This window comes from Meriones unguiculatus, chromosome 18 (assembly GCF_030254825.1).
Source record: "Meriones unguiculatus strain TT.TT164.6M chromosome 18, Bangor_MerUng_6.1, whole genome shotgun sequence".
Lineage (NCBI taxonomy): Eukaryota > Metazoa > Chordata > Mammalia > Rodentia > Muridae > Meriones > Meriones unguiculatus.
This window is the reverse complement of record NC_083365.1, coordinates 37,304,866-37,317,973: the sequence shown is the minus strand read 5'-3', so window position 1 is coordinate 37,317,973 and position 13,108 is coordinate 37,304,866. Positions and strand designations below refer to the sequence as shown.

At 44.3% G+C, this 13,108-nt stretch overlaps 1 protein-coding gene across 5 annotated transcripts in view; it reads right to left on the bottom strand.

Annotated features, from left to right (window-relative positions):
• Kiaa1549l (KIAA1549 like) overlaps window positions 1-13,108 on the bottom strand; it is a 246,570-nt gene that overhangs the window by 40,673 nt on the left and 192,789 nt on the right. For 4 of the 5 annotated variants that reach the window (XM_060372076.1, XM_060372075.1, XM_060372079.1 and 1 more), the window contains exon 16: window positions 6,146-6,275. In XM_060372076.1, coding sequence (XP_060228059.1) covers window positions 6,146-6,275 — 130 coding nt within the window. Of the gene's footprint in view, window positions 1-911; window positions 1,140-6,145; window positions 6,276-13,108 lie in introns of those variants that run through there. The other variant, XM_060372077.1, reaches the window with a different exon arrangement.

Genomic DNA, 13,108 nt, shown 5'->3' with positions numbered 1-13,108 from the left:
AGCTTCTTAAGGTGTACAGAAATTTTAGTATGTTTATCCTATATTATAGTTTTAATATCCACTTATAAATGAATATATACCATGTTTGTCTTTCTGCTTCTGGGATACATCACTCAGGATGATCTTATCTATTTCCCACCATTTGCCTACAAATTTCATGATCTCCTTGTTTTTAATTGCTGAGTAGTATTCCATTGTATAAATGTACCACAATTTCTGCATCCATTCCTCAATTGAGGGACATCTGGGTTGTTTCCAGATTCTGGCTATTACAAATAAAGCTTCTATGAACATGGTTGAGCAAATGTCCTTATTGTGTACTTGAGCAAATTTGGGTATATGCCTAGGAATAGTATAGTGGATCTTGAGGAAGCACTATTCCTAATTGTGTGAGAAAGCGCCAGATTGATTTCCAAAGTGGTTGTACCAGTTTACATTCCCACCAGCAATGGAGGAGGGTTCCCCTTTCTCCACATCCTCTCCAGCATGTATTGTCACTTGAGTTTTTGATCTTAGCCATTCTGATGGGTGTAAGGTGAAATCTCAGGGTCATTTTGATTTGCATTTCCCTGGTGACTAAGGATGTTGAACATTTCTTTAAGTGTTTCTCTGCCATTCGATATTCCTCTATTGAGAATTCTCTGTTTAGCTCTGTACCCCATTTTTTTAATTGGATTAACTTGATTTGTCGCTTTTTAACTTCTTGAGTTCTTTATATATTCTAGATATTAGCCCTCTGTCAGATACAGGATTGGTGAAGATGGCATCATTTTTAAATACTAACATTATGGGAAGAAGTCATTTCAGTACTTATTCTGCCCAAGAATCATGTGGGACATTTCTTTTCTTTTATTCATGGTTTCTTAATTTTCTACATAGTTTTCATTCAGAGAGTCAACATTTTATTTTAAGGTAATCTTTAAAAGAAGATTTAAAAAATTATGCTTTAGAAATTAAGTGTCTGTGTCTGTGTGTGGTAGGTCCTGGATTGCAGGTGTCCTCGGAGACCAAAAGAAGGTGTCAGATGCTTCAGAGCTGGGGTCACAGGTGGCTGTGACTTACCAGTGTGGGTGTCGGGAGCCAGCTCCCATCCTCTGCAAAAGCAATACACATTCCCAACTTCTGGGCCATCTCTCCAGCTCCATTAGAAAACAAAACAAAACAACATTTTAGGTAAAGTTTATACTTTGAAATTTAGAGAGATGGTTATCAGGTAAGAGTGCTTGCTGCTCTTGTATGAGACCAGTTCAGTTCCTAGTACCCACGTGGGTGGGGTACTACATGCCTGTAGCTCCACTGACCCTGATACCCTCTTCTTGCTTCCATAGGGCAGCCCCTCACACACAAATACACATGCACCCATACAAAGGAACAAACAATCAGAAGAAATCCTTGAAAGGAACGAGGCATGACCATATGTACCTGTAACCCCAGGGCAAGGGGTAGGGGATGGCTGAGGCACACTGGCTAGCTGGCATAATAGGAAAACAGTGAGTACCAAGGGAGAGACTCCATCTTGGGAGAAGGGTGTGTACATGGTGGAGGGTGCTCTGGGAAGAACACAGGTACACTTGGGTGCAAGGACCTACACACACACGTACAAGCACACATGCACACACACACACCATTCACAGAGAGCATGTGCAAATACACAGAAGGCAGAAAGAATTAATTTTAGGGTTCTTTTTCCTTTCTGCTTTAGTTTGATGCTCAGCTTTCTACCTGCTGTATGTATTAGGAGGAATTAAATTCAAAGCCAAAAATGGTTTAATGATCTACTTAGCCTGTTAAGAGTGATCAGTTTAGGGAGTCTTTTTAAACACAACCCATCCTTTTATCATGAGTGTGTACTCTTAGAAAATGGCTACTAATTAGGTCACAGCCACTCAGCATCCTGGCTGATGCACTGAACAGGATGTTCAGAATTGTTGCTGGGAAACACGGCAGTCTCAAACTTTGCAGTGCTCTCTCCTCTGCAGGTCCAACAGCTCTAGCTATACGGGAGTTTTTTCTCTCTAATACTTATTATTAAATTGTTTTCACATAATATGTTTTGTTCATATTCTTCCCCCTGCAGCTCCTTCCAATTCATCCAATTTCATTCTCTCTCTCTCTCTCTCTCTCTCTCTCTCTCTCTCTCTCTCAACACAAACAAAAACCCACCAAGAATGAAGATCAAAACAAACAAGCAAAAAATCCATTACAACAAAAATCACCAAAATAAAACAAAAAGCACGCAAAAAAAACCTCGGCATCCATTTTGTGTTGGCCAACCATTCCTGGGCCTGAGGTCTGCCTGGAGTGTGACTGATACAACCAGTGACACTCACTGGATAAAAATGATTTTCCCCTTCCGGGCAGGTACCAGTTGCAAATAGCTTTCTGGTTAAGGGTGGGACTGTGTCTACTTTCCCTTCCCAGTACTGAGATTTCATCTGGTTTGAACCTGTGTAGGTCTCATGCCTGCTGTTGCCTCTGTGAGCTCCTATGTGGATCAGTCCTGGTGTGTCTGGAAGACACTGCTTCCTAGGAATCATCTACCAATTCTGGCTCTTACACTCTTTCTGTCTCCTCTTCTGGAGAGATCCCTAAGCCTTGAGGGGGGGTTGATAAAGACATTGTACTTGGGGTTGAGTGCTCCAATGACTCTCCCTCACTGTACATTGTCCAGTCATGGGTTTCTGTGTTAATTATCATTTGCTGAGGGAAGAAACTTCTCTGATGTTCAGGGATGCTGTGATCTGCATCCTAGCCTGGTGTAGCCGCGGTTGGTCCCTCGTAGAGAATGGTTTTGTGGGTCAGTGGGAGTCACAAGTGAATGGAGATGTTCTAGAAGAAAGGGCTGAAAGGGGCAATGAGGAAGAACTATGGGGGCCCTGGGGACAAACCAAGAGGCAACCCCTAGGGGATGGAGGTGGGCTGGAAGGAGGCTACGAGAATTTTCAAACAACCCAGGCTGCCTTCCATCCTGTGGCTAAGATTTGCTTGTGTAGCACAGTTGACCTGCTTATTTGTGTATTTATTCTTTTATTTTTGTATGCAGGATTTTCCTTTGGGATTCTAAAGTAGTCAGCATTTGGTAAATTCAAAATTAAATTAATTTCCCTGTTTGTTTGTTTGTTTGTTTTCTTTTTTCCATAGCTTTGAGTTTTCTTAACCTGGCAGAAAGGACTGGCTATTTTGGCCTAGTTTGAGAGCTCCAGACCCAGGAGGCAGAATGGCACATTTCCAGTCAGGAGACAGGCTTCACTGCTGGGCTAGTGGGTTCGCTTGCCAGGAATGCCTTGACATTTTTGGAAAATGAATGCATTGTTTAGAACTATTACTCATTTCTTTCTCTTCTTTATTTGCTGATCCTTTTATTTATAGGTGAGCTTTCTACAGAAGGATTCCTCTGAGAAATGACATCTGGCCTCTCACAGAGGTTCAGAAATACAGAACACGTCTTACGTGAGATCAGCTATATGGCAAGGCAGGGTGTATTCAGAGGCCATGTTGCACGGTGGTTAAGGGCAGCAGCCCCGAAGGGTGACAAACTCTGGAACTAGTCTGAGGCCCAGTTTCTTCCTCTGTGAAAGAGGGATAATGACCAAAAACCATGGACATTCAACTAGACGGTACACATAAAATGAGCAGAATAAAACGTGGTTTGTACTGTGCAGGCAAGAGAGGTTAACTACTTTTCACGAATGACAAAAAGGCTCAAGAGACAAGACAGAGATAGTCCTTAGTCCGGAGTCTAAATTCTTACAATTATGTTCTGTGTGAGCATTCTTCCTAAAGAAACTTACAATGTTTTTTTTTTTTGAGATAACATATTTTTCAAAGAAAATCACACACACATATACACATATGCATATAGACACGCACCCACGCACATGCTCACATACATCTGTGAACACACACCTGTGAAGTATGAGCGATCTATTATTTTAGGTAGTTTACTGACCTGACTTTCTAAAGGTAATGGATAGAGCTGAAAGTTATGTTACATGGCTAAAAATAGGCTGTCTTTTTTTTTTTTTTTTTTTTTAATGACTATGGGGAAACCTCTGTCCTACTTCCTCCTAACTGTAAAAGTGCCTCTGCTCAGAACGTTATTAATGCTTACTTAACTGATGAACCTACATCTCTCAGTGGTTTGAGTAGAAGAAAATGTCCCCCAAACTAAGCAAGCTTCTGGGAATGATGTTCTTGGCCTCTCAGGGGTGGACGGTTGAAAACATAAAACTTAGGCTGATTTCTGTAAAGCTAGTTTCTCATTTATTTAATTAATCTATTTGTGTGTGTGTGTGTGTGTGTGTGTGTGTGTGTGGTATGTGTGTGTACGTGTGTTCCAGTGTGTATGTATGTGGAGGCCCAAGGTTGATGTGGGAAATTGTTCTCTATTGCTCCCACTGAGGCAGGATCTCTCAGTGAAACCCATAGCTCACTGCCATGGTGAGTCTTGCTAGCCAGCTTGTTTTTGGGATCCTTTGTCTCCACCTTCTGAATCACAAGCAAGCTCTCATGCCTACCTGGCATGTATATGTTCTGGGGTTTTTGAATCTTGTCTTCCCAGTTGTGTGGTAAGTACTTTTTAACTGCTGTGCCATTTCTCCAGGTACTCCACCTTATTTTTTGAGGCAGGGTCTCTCATTGAACTTAAGGTGTATCTTTTCAGCCAGGCTTGCTGGCCAGTGACCTCCAGGACTGAGGTCACAGACATTGCAGCCATGCTTGACCTTAACACAGGTGTTTGAGGATCCAGCTCAGGACCCCTTATTTGCACAGCAGATGCTCTCACTCAACAAGCCGTCTCCCTAGCCCAGAGATATTTCATATATATATGAATATATATTATATACTTCATATTTATATTCAATATATTTATATTTACATTGAATATATATTTTACATATATATATATATAAAAGTCTCTGTTAGGAGAGTTTAACAGAAAAGCAAAGACATAACATGAAAATATGCAGTCACAGAGTCTAGAATTTTGTGAAATAAAAATCTCAAATTGTTTTATGTAAAAGAAACAGATGATCAGTATCATGAATAAGAAGGACAAGTGGGCTGGGGACAGAGCTCAGCGGCGGAGTGCAAGGCCCTTAAGAAAAGGGATGAGCAACACCGTCAGCGCAACATTAGATTCCCACCAAGGAAGATCATCAGAGATTCAAATTACCTGTTTTAAATTGGCCAATTTAAAAAGCCCATCTTAAGCACTTATGTCAAACAATAATTAATCTCAAAAGGGAAAACCTCTTCTTTCCTTCAAATCAGCATGGTATATTTAAAAAATAAATGCCCTATTCAAATCACTACTTCTCAAATTGTAAGTTTCTCCAGTATTTGAATTATTAATCTTGTTATAGAGAAATTAACTTGTAATTAAAGAAATATCTAGGGGAATGGAAAAGAAGTGTTATTATTATTTTTTTAAACCTGCAATTTCATCAAGACGCTTTGAAATTGTGAGGCAGGGAGAGCGGTGTGCATCTCAGCCTCCAGCATGGAATCGTTCACAGGAGCTTATGGGTGCAAAGCCAGGTTCAGCGTGCCTCCATCTCGAAGGCAGGCCCCGGGTAGCTCCTCCCACTCTGGAGAAACCCCATGGGACTTAATGCAGGAGTGTCTGTAGTCTAGACCTGTCACTAAGCCCGGGCCTGTGCTCTTTCTCATGTATCAGCTCTCACTGCTGGACATCTCGTTGTTTTCTATGGCTCACTAAGGAGGTATGAAATTAGGAACAAACCCAAATTTTCAAAACTGTTGTAGATTAAAAGCAGCCAGTGTCCCATCAACTCTAATGCATTGCTAAGTTCTAACCACGTTTCTACTAGTAAGGGTGAGGGAATTAAGACTGCTTACAACCTCCCTTGAATTTCAGGTCAATGGTACACTATAGGATAGCACAATTTAGAAATCACAATCACTCTCACATGCTCCAAGTAGCTTACTTTGCAAAAGAGGAAAACAAATAAACAGAAACCACCCTCCCACCTCCTACGCCCTCCCCACAACATAGAAACCATTGCAGGGTATCTTGAAATCCCCAAACATGGGGTAGACTGGAACACTATACTATAGGATGCTGTGTCTCCTGGCTCTCTGGGGAAAGCGTTTCACTCACCCGAGACCACCAGACACTTACGTCATATCCACTGTTTCGGATTCCACGCCGGGGTCGTTCCCGTGTGACCAGAAGGTCCATCTCGGTTTCTCCCGGACTCGGGCTATTCAGAGATTGCCGGCTTCGGTAGACAGAACTCTTCATCTGTTGCCTGAAGAAAACCCAACAACTGTTATGATGCAGCAAATGCCCTAACAGATGGAGTTCTCCACCGATCCAAACCTACAGGCAACGGTAGGGGGTTTGGATTGGCCTCGGGATCTCAGAACTGATGGTACCCGCTCCTTGGCCATCAGAGGAATGGGGAGGGGGGCGGAGGGGGACAAGGTACCCCACCCTCCCGCACCACCCTAGATGCTGTAACTATTTGGCTGAATTATGTGTTCTTTCATATCAAATTAGGCAACTACAATCAATTAGAGCAGTGCAACCTCATCTAAAATTTTGCTGAGAGCAAGGCCAGGGGTTCTCTGTTGACCCTCGAGGACAGCTAACTCTGCGGAACGAACTCGCCTTTGCTGGCTTTGTTGACTCAGCAGCCTCCGGTTCCTTTTTCATCTTTTAGATTTCAGGCATGGACTCCTACAATGCGTTAGTAAATGAAGCCGGTGTCGAATTGGCCACTTTTAATGCTATGATCATTGATCTATTTCCTTTCTACAGTTACCATATAGATTCTCTCCTTGGTAAAGACCATAAGCCTGGAGGCGACTTGGGGCTTATTCAGCTAGCCAGCCAACCAGTCACCAGTTTTTAAGTTTTGTAAAAGTTCTATCTATCTATTTATTTATTTATTTAGTCATCCCCAAGTACCTAGTATGTGCTAAGTACCTGGAGTTGAGCATCCATGGCCCTGGTACTCCCACTGTTGGTACCCTGATGGGAGAGACAGCTGGCATGCTAACTTCAAGAGTGATTAGCATCATTAGGGGGGAAAAAAAAGGAGGGCTGGAGAGGTGGCTCACTCAGTGAAGTGTTTGTCTTGCAAATATGAGGACTTGTGTTCAAGTCCCAGAGCATCATCGTCATCATCATCATCATCATCATCATCATCATCAGTAGCAGCAGCAGCAGCATGCCAGGTGCACGCTTGTAATGCCACGCCGGGGAGGCAGAGGCAGAGGCAGAAGGATCTTGGGGGTTCACAGGCTAGCCAGTCTAGCCTACTTGACAAGTTCCAGGCCAATGACAGACCTTGTCTCAACAGTATATGAATAGCGAAATATGGTAGCCAGGGCATGGAATGCACACACACGAGCATGGGTGAGCGAGCACACACATACACACACACACACACACACACACACACACAAATAAAAATAAGAGGCTAAGACAGAGGGTAACTAGAATGGTCGGAGAAGGACTTTCTAAGGAAGAGGTCCTTCAGCTGGGTTTTAATCAATGCAGCCCCTGAAGTGTGCACAAAGCCTGCTTGTAGGCTTGTTCAAGTGCAAGAACAGGAGTAGCGTGTTCAAGGTGTTAACTCAGCTACTTGTCAAAAATTCACACATTTGCCACCGTCTTGTTTCTGCTTGTCACTGGAGGAATCTATCTACAGAGGGGACAGAAAACAGCCACATAAAGAGATGCTGTCACGCTCCTTTTCCTCCCATGAGCAGCAACTCTTTATCATCTGGAGTGAGGCTCAGCTGGAGTGAGGCTCATTAAAGACAGACGACCAACCGCCATGGGATTCTGCAGAATAACTAAGAAACTAAAATCCCCCTTCATCCAGCAGCAAAATAACCTGTGCCTCCAGACTGTCTTCAGAGAACTTCTGAGCATGATCTATTGCATGTTTCAGTTTAAAGATTCTAGATATTTGTGGCTTGGGGTAAAGACTATTCCCAGTAGCTGTGTGTGGGGGGCGGGGGTCAGAGACTGGCACACACACACCTTATTTTATGAGCGGCAATCAGTTGGTGACAGCATTCAGTCACACACAGTCCAGCAAGAACTTCAAGGCAAGGTTCCATCCATCCTAGCACGTATCCATAAACACAACAGACACTCTGAGATCTCCTCCACCACCGTGAGGAAGCCACACCTATGTTAAGAGAATCTATTTGTTCTTTTTGCTTGCCTGGTCCCATGATGCTTACCCTCTTGGTAGGTATAGCATGATGCTTCTTGGGGGACCACCTTTCCTGCAGAGGTAGGCAAAGCAGATTCCAAAGAATTCTCACCCTTGACTTAATTATAACTATGTTTTTTGAAAACAAAACAAAACAAAACAAAAAACAAACAAACCCATATTCAGTCACTGTCAATTAGCCCATTAAGAAAAGATTAACTAATAAGCATGCCGGTATGGTTGGATACCATAAAAAGCTAAAATGTTACGCTCAGGATGCGAGGCTAAGCACTGCACTCAGGGTCAGCCGCTTTGGACCCAGAGAAGAGCATGTCTGGTTGCATGCGGGTTGATGCCCCAGGTCCCGCCTCTGAGAAAAAGGTATCGGACGGGTCTGATGCTCTTTGGGTGGATGACACCTAAATGAACATCGGTACAAAGTCCCAATTTATTTCTAATATCAGAGATCAGACCTCTACTCTTGCCTGATGCATCTAAAACAAAAAGGGGGAACTGTAGAGAGCTGCGGAATGCTATGCCTTAAAGATGGAGCTGGTTTCCGCCTTCCACCTTCCCGATGGTGAGTGCTCTCTGTCACGAACAACTCCACATTTGGCTAAGGCTGAGGATCTGGCTTGCTTCCATGGATGTGGACCTATCTGCATTGCCCCCGTGGCACGCCTGGGTTGGCTACCCAGAGGCTATTTAAGCTGTGGGCTGGCTTTCCCCAGGGTCCGAGGATTGTTCAATGTTCCTGAATAAACTGCATTGAAAAAAAAAAAAAATAAGCATGCCGGTAGACTAAGCTGGAAGACTGGCAATCGATGTTAGGTTACTTAGGTGTTAGATATATACTAATGAGAAACATGAATATGTTAAAAGCTTAGAACTGGAGCATTATAATGGCTGACTCTGTCGGCAGCGCTGGGGATAGAACCCAGGGCTTTGTACATACTAGGCAAGTGTTAGCCCGCAGCTTGCGATCAGAAAGACTTACTTAACACATTTCAGCGACCTGACTTCCGGTGTGTGTGCCTGGTGTATGGCTGTCTGCTTGGGGATGAATCAGGCTGTCAAGTAAGGAGATGACTTACTCTAGTCACCCTTTTGTTGAGGCTCTTGTGTTGCTGTAGTTTCTAGCATGTCAATCTGAGTCGCCTCATCCCCGACAATATTGCTAGAGGGTGGGTTATGGTGTGTTTTACTTGCCCTGTAAGATCTTTTGACATCTAATAGAGTCTAAGAAAGTAGTTTGGGTATTGTAATCTATGGAACCCTGGAGTTCTGTGGAGACGGTACAGTCCACCAGGAAGGGGAGGGAGGAGGATGTCAGGCTTCTGTCAGAGCAACTCTGAATAGGTTACTGAATAGTTTACTGCCTTGTGTTGGCCCCGTGGATGCACGATCTATGAGGATTTCTGTACACATGGTTTATTTTTCAAGGTGGCTCTGGAAACTACCAGCTGGGGACTGGGGAGATAGAGAAGAAAGTGTAAAAGTCAACAGAGGCGTAAGAAGGAGCCGATCAGTATTTAGGGTGTCTGGGGCTCAGACTCACTGGGAAAGTGTGGGTGTGGGTGTTTTAATTATTATTGTTCAATAGTAGGTGGATATTGGCCTAGAACTGGAGCCCCCCAGAAACTGTCTACAGGAGGTGGCTGAAGTATGGGTTCTATGGTTGGTTTCATCTGAAAAGCACGCTTGCAGATGAATCTTCGTCACTCGGCATCGGGTAATCCTGGGGTTTACATAAACGGTTTCACCTGCTTTATGTAAACAGGTAACCCCAAAACTAGAAGCCATGGCTATTACAACAGTGTTTCTGACACCCAGAATCCCCTGCCAGAGGCACTGAGCTATCACTTCACTTCTAATCAATCTGTCACCGGCTGAGGGTGCTCTGCAGCACGTCAGCTACGCAAACACGTTCAGCTTCTGAGAAAAATCCTCCAAGGAGTCACAGAGGCTCCAGACAGCAGGCGCAAAGTCATCTGAGCAGATCAACCCGGCCACAGGCAGCAGCGGGCTGAGCACTTTCTGTTTCTACAAGTGGGCCCAATGTGAAGTAGGGTGTTTCAACTGATTTTGGAAAAAAGAAAAGGAACTTAGAAAACTACGTTGAGAGATTTAGCCATCAGTTAACACGAGGATCTCTCAGCTTTGCCTCCCCTGGCTGTTTCTTGGCTCTGAAGGGTAGTTAATAGACAGTGATTTTGTCGCTGTGCCCTGCTCCAGCTGGGTGGCTCACAGCAGCGTCTCTGAGGGTTGTGCCGATAACAGCAATTAACGGCTCACTCCAACCTGTGACCACAGATAAACAGCACGAAACTCTGAAACTCCTCGGAGTCAGCAGCAGAGCGTCAAGAGCTATCGCTGGGCCGTGAGGCCTAAGCTCTCTTCCTTTTCTCTTAGGCTTCTTCACCCTCCCGCCTCTCTCCATTCCAGCCCCAGCCTAGCCACAGCTTGTCACAGCTATCTCTTTCCCATTAGTAGCAAACGTCTGAATGGTTTTTCAAACCAGTCTTAGCGCTGTCGAGACAATGGACATCTTCTGAGATTAACCACATGCACAGAGCAGTAACAGTCCATCATGAAACCCTAGGCACCTGGCCTCAACTTGTGTTGAAGAGTCTAACAGCCCCCCAGAAAAAAAAAGCTTTGCTCAAAAAAGGAGGAGGGGCTTGTCTCCAGGCAAGGAGACCCAGGAAAAACACTTCTCACCTGTGTCCATCAGAGACCCCTGAAGCAGAGTCCCCAAGAGCAAAGTGCAAATTAAAGTTGCCATCAGCCGGGTCCCTGTCGAACCCATACCTTTTCTTTCCCTCTTGCTACACCTAATAACATGGCGACATGTGCACTGTGCACGTGTCTTGCCATGGTCTTATGCCCTCATTTGTCATACCAGCCAGCCAAGCCCCTGTGCTAAGAAAGCCCCGTCTTAGAGTCGCACCCCCCCCACCCCCCACCCTGAACTGTATATAAATTATGTCAGTTCAGTTTATTCCTAGGCCCTAGCTTTTTTTTTTTTTTTTTTTTTTTTTTTTGCTTTCATCCAATTCTGTTGAATGGTATTGTTTTAAATTTTTTTTTTTTTAAAGCAAATATTCGATCTGCCCCACTCTTCTTAGCGCGTGAAGCATGCAGCTGCTGTGGCTTCTCTGGCATGTCCAAAGCCAAGGGATTGCCAAGGAGAATGTACCCTTCGAGGAGGTGGTATCAAATTATGGAAGTGCTGGAGGCGGGCAGGAAAGGAGGAGAGGCAGACATGACAAGCATTGCTGCCTTTTATCTCTTTGTCCGGTATGGGAGGTCACTGCCTAGCAGGCCACAGAGCTTAGAGACAGGTGTCATTCTTTGAATGTTTTCCTTTTCTGAAATTCATGTTAAAATCTGGCTGTTTCTGGAAACTTCCTTCCTGGCTAACTTTCATAGTTCTAGAAGGGTCTCCAGACACCAGGGTTCCTGGGGAGAGAAGGCATCACCAGTCTTACCCAGATGTGAACCCTGCAAGCTACAATGATTACTGGCTTGTCAAGATCTGTGCGCTGGTGCAGTCGTGGCAGGAATGATATGAGAGGAATGAAATACTTTTTGAAATTGTATTTAAAGCTCACTTCATAAGATGGGCCCCATGCCTGGTATTATTAACTGGGGTAAAAGCCCGTGGCTGCCTAGTCCTAGCTTCTAGGGGAGAGCCTAGTACTATTATTCTGATAAATGGGAATAGTAATAAATTGCTGCCTGAATTCTTTAAAAATACATTCTCATTTATTTTAACTTTATGTGTATGAGGGTTGGACCCGTGTGTATGTGCACCACATGCTGCCTGGGGCTTCCAGGGGCCAGAGGCTATTGGAACCCTTGACTCCGGAGTTACAGATGCTGCGAGCAGCTGTGTGGGTGCTGTGAACCGAACCCCAGGTCCTCTGGAAGAGCAGCAAGTGCTCTTAACTACTAAGCCACCTCTCCACCCCAGATCCGTGAGTTCTTATGTTTATACTCACAGATCAGATCATCGCTCAACCCTCGTCAGAGAAGCTTCTCTTCAAAGACCAGCAACCAGTCAACAGGCAGAGAATAAGGGACCGTGGGCACTCACTCTAAATGGGATACTTATGCTACACCAACTTGCCTCGTAGAATAAGAGGAAGGAGGTGGACAGATTGTAAGGGATGGAGGGTGCAGACATGTGTAGATAATGGGAGAGGGAGAGGCACTTTTCTTCAGGGATGCAGGCTACCCATGCTCCAGTGGATGGTTCCACACCCATGCACATTCAGGATGCACTAAATGAATGCAGAAGATGCTGAATTTGAAAAAGAAAAAAGTAAAAGAGAGCACATGAAGTTTGGAGGGAAAAAGTTGGGGGATGGGAACAAACTGGAAGAGAGGAGACGGGTGGCTTGGATTCAAATGTACTATATGCATGTAGGAATATAAAAGAAAATATTTAATTAAAATTCATTGTTGTTTTATCAGTGTTAGGAGGTGGGACTTTTGGCCAGTGATAGGACCACAAAGTCTCAGGGGGCACAGCAATGATGTGGTGGTTTGAATGAGAATGGCCCCCATAAGCTCATATATTTGATAGTTTGGTTTCCAGTTGGTGCAACTGTTGGGGAAGGATTGGAAGGTGGGTCCTTTTTGGAGTGTGTCACTAAGAGCAGGCTTCGAGGTTTCAAAAGCACATGCTAGGTCCAGGATCTCTCTCTGTGTCTGTCTGTCTGTCTGTCTGTCTCTCTGCTTACTGCCTTCTGCCTACAGATGATAGTGTAAAGCACCACAGCCTCTGTTTAGCAATATGCCTGTCTACTTTCTGCCAGGATGATCGTGGACTAGCCCTCCAAAACTGTAAGCAAGATCCCAACTAAATGCTTTCTTTTATAAGAGCTGCCTAGGTCATGGCATCT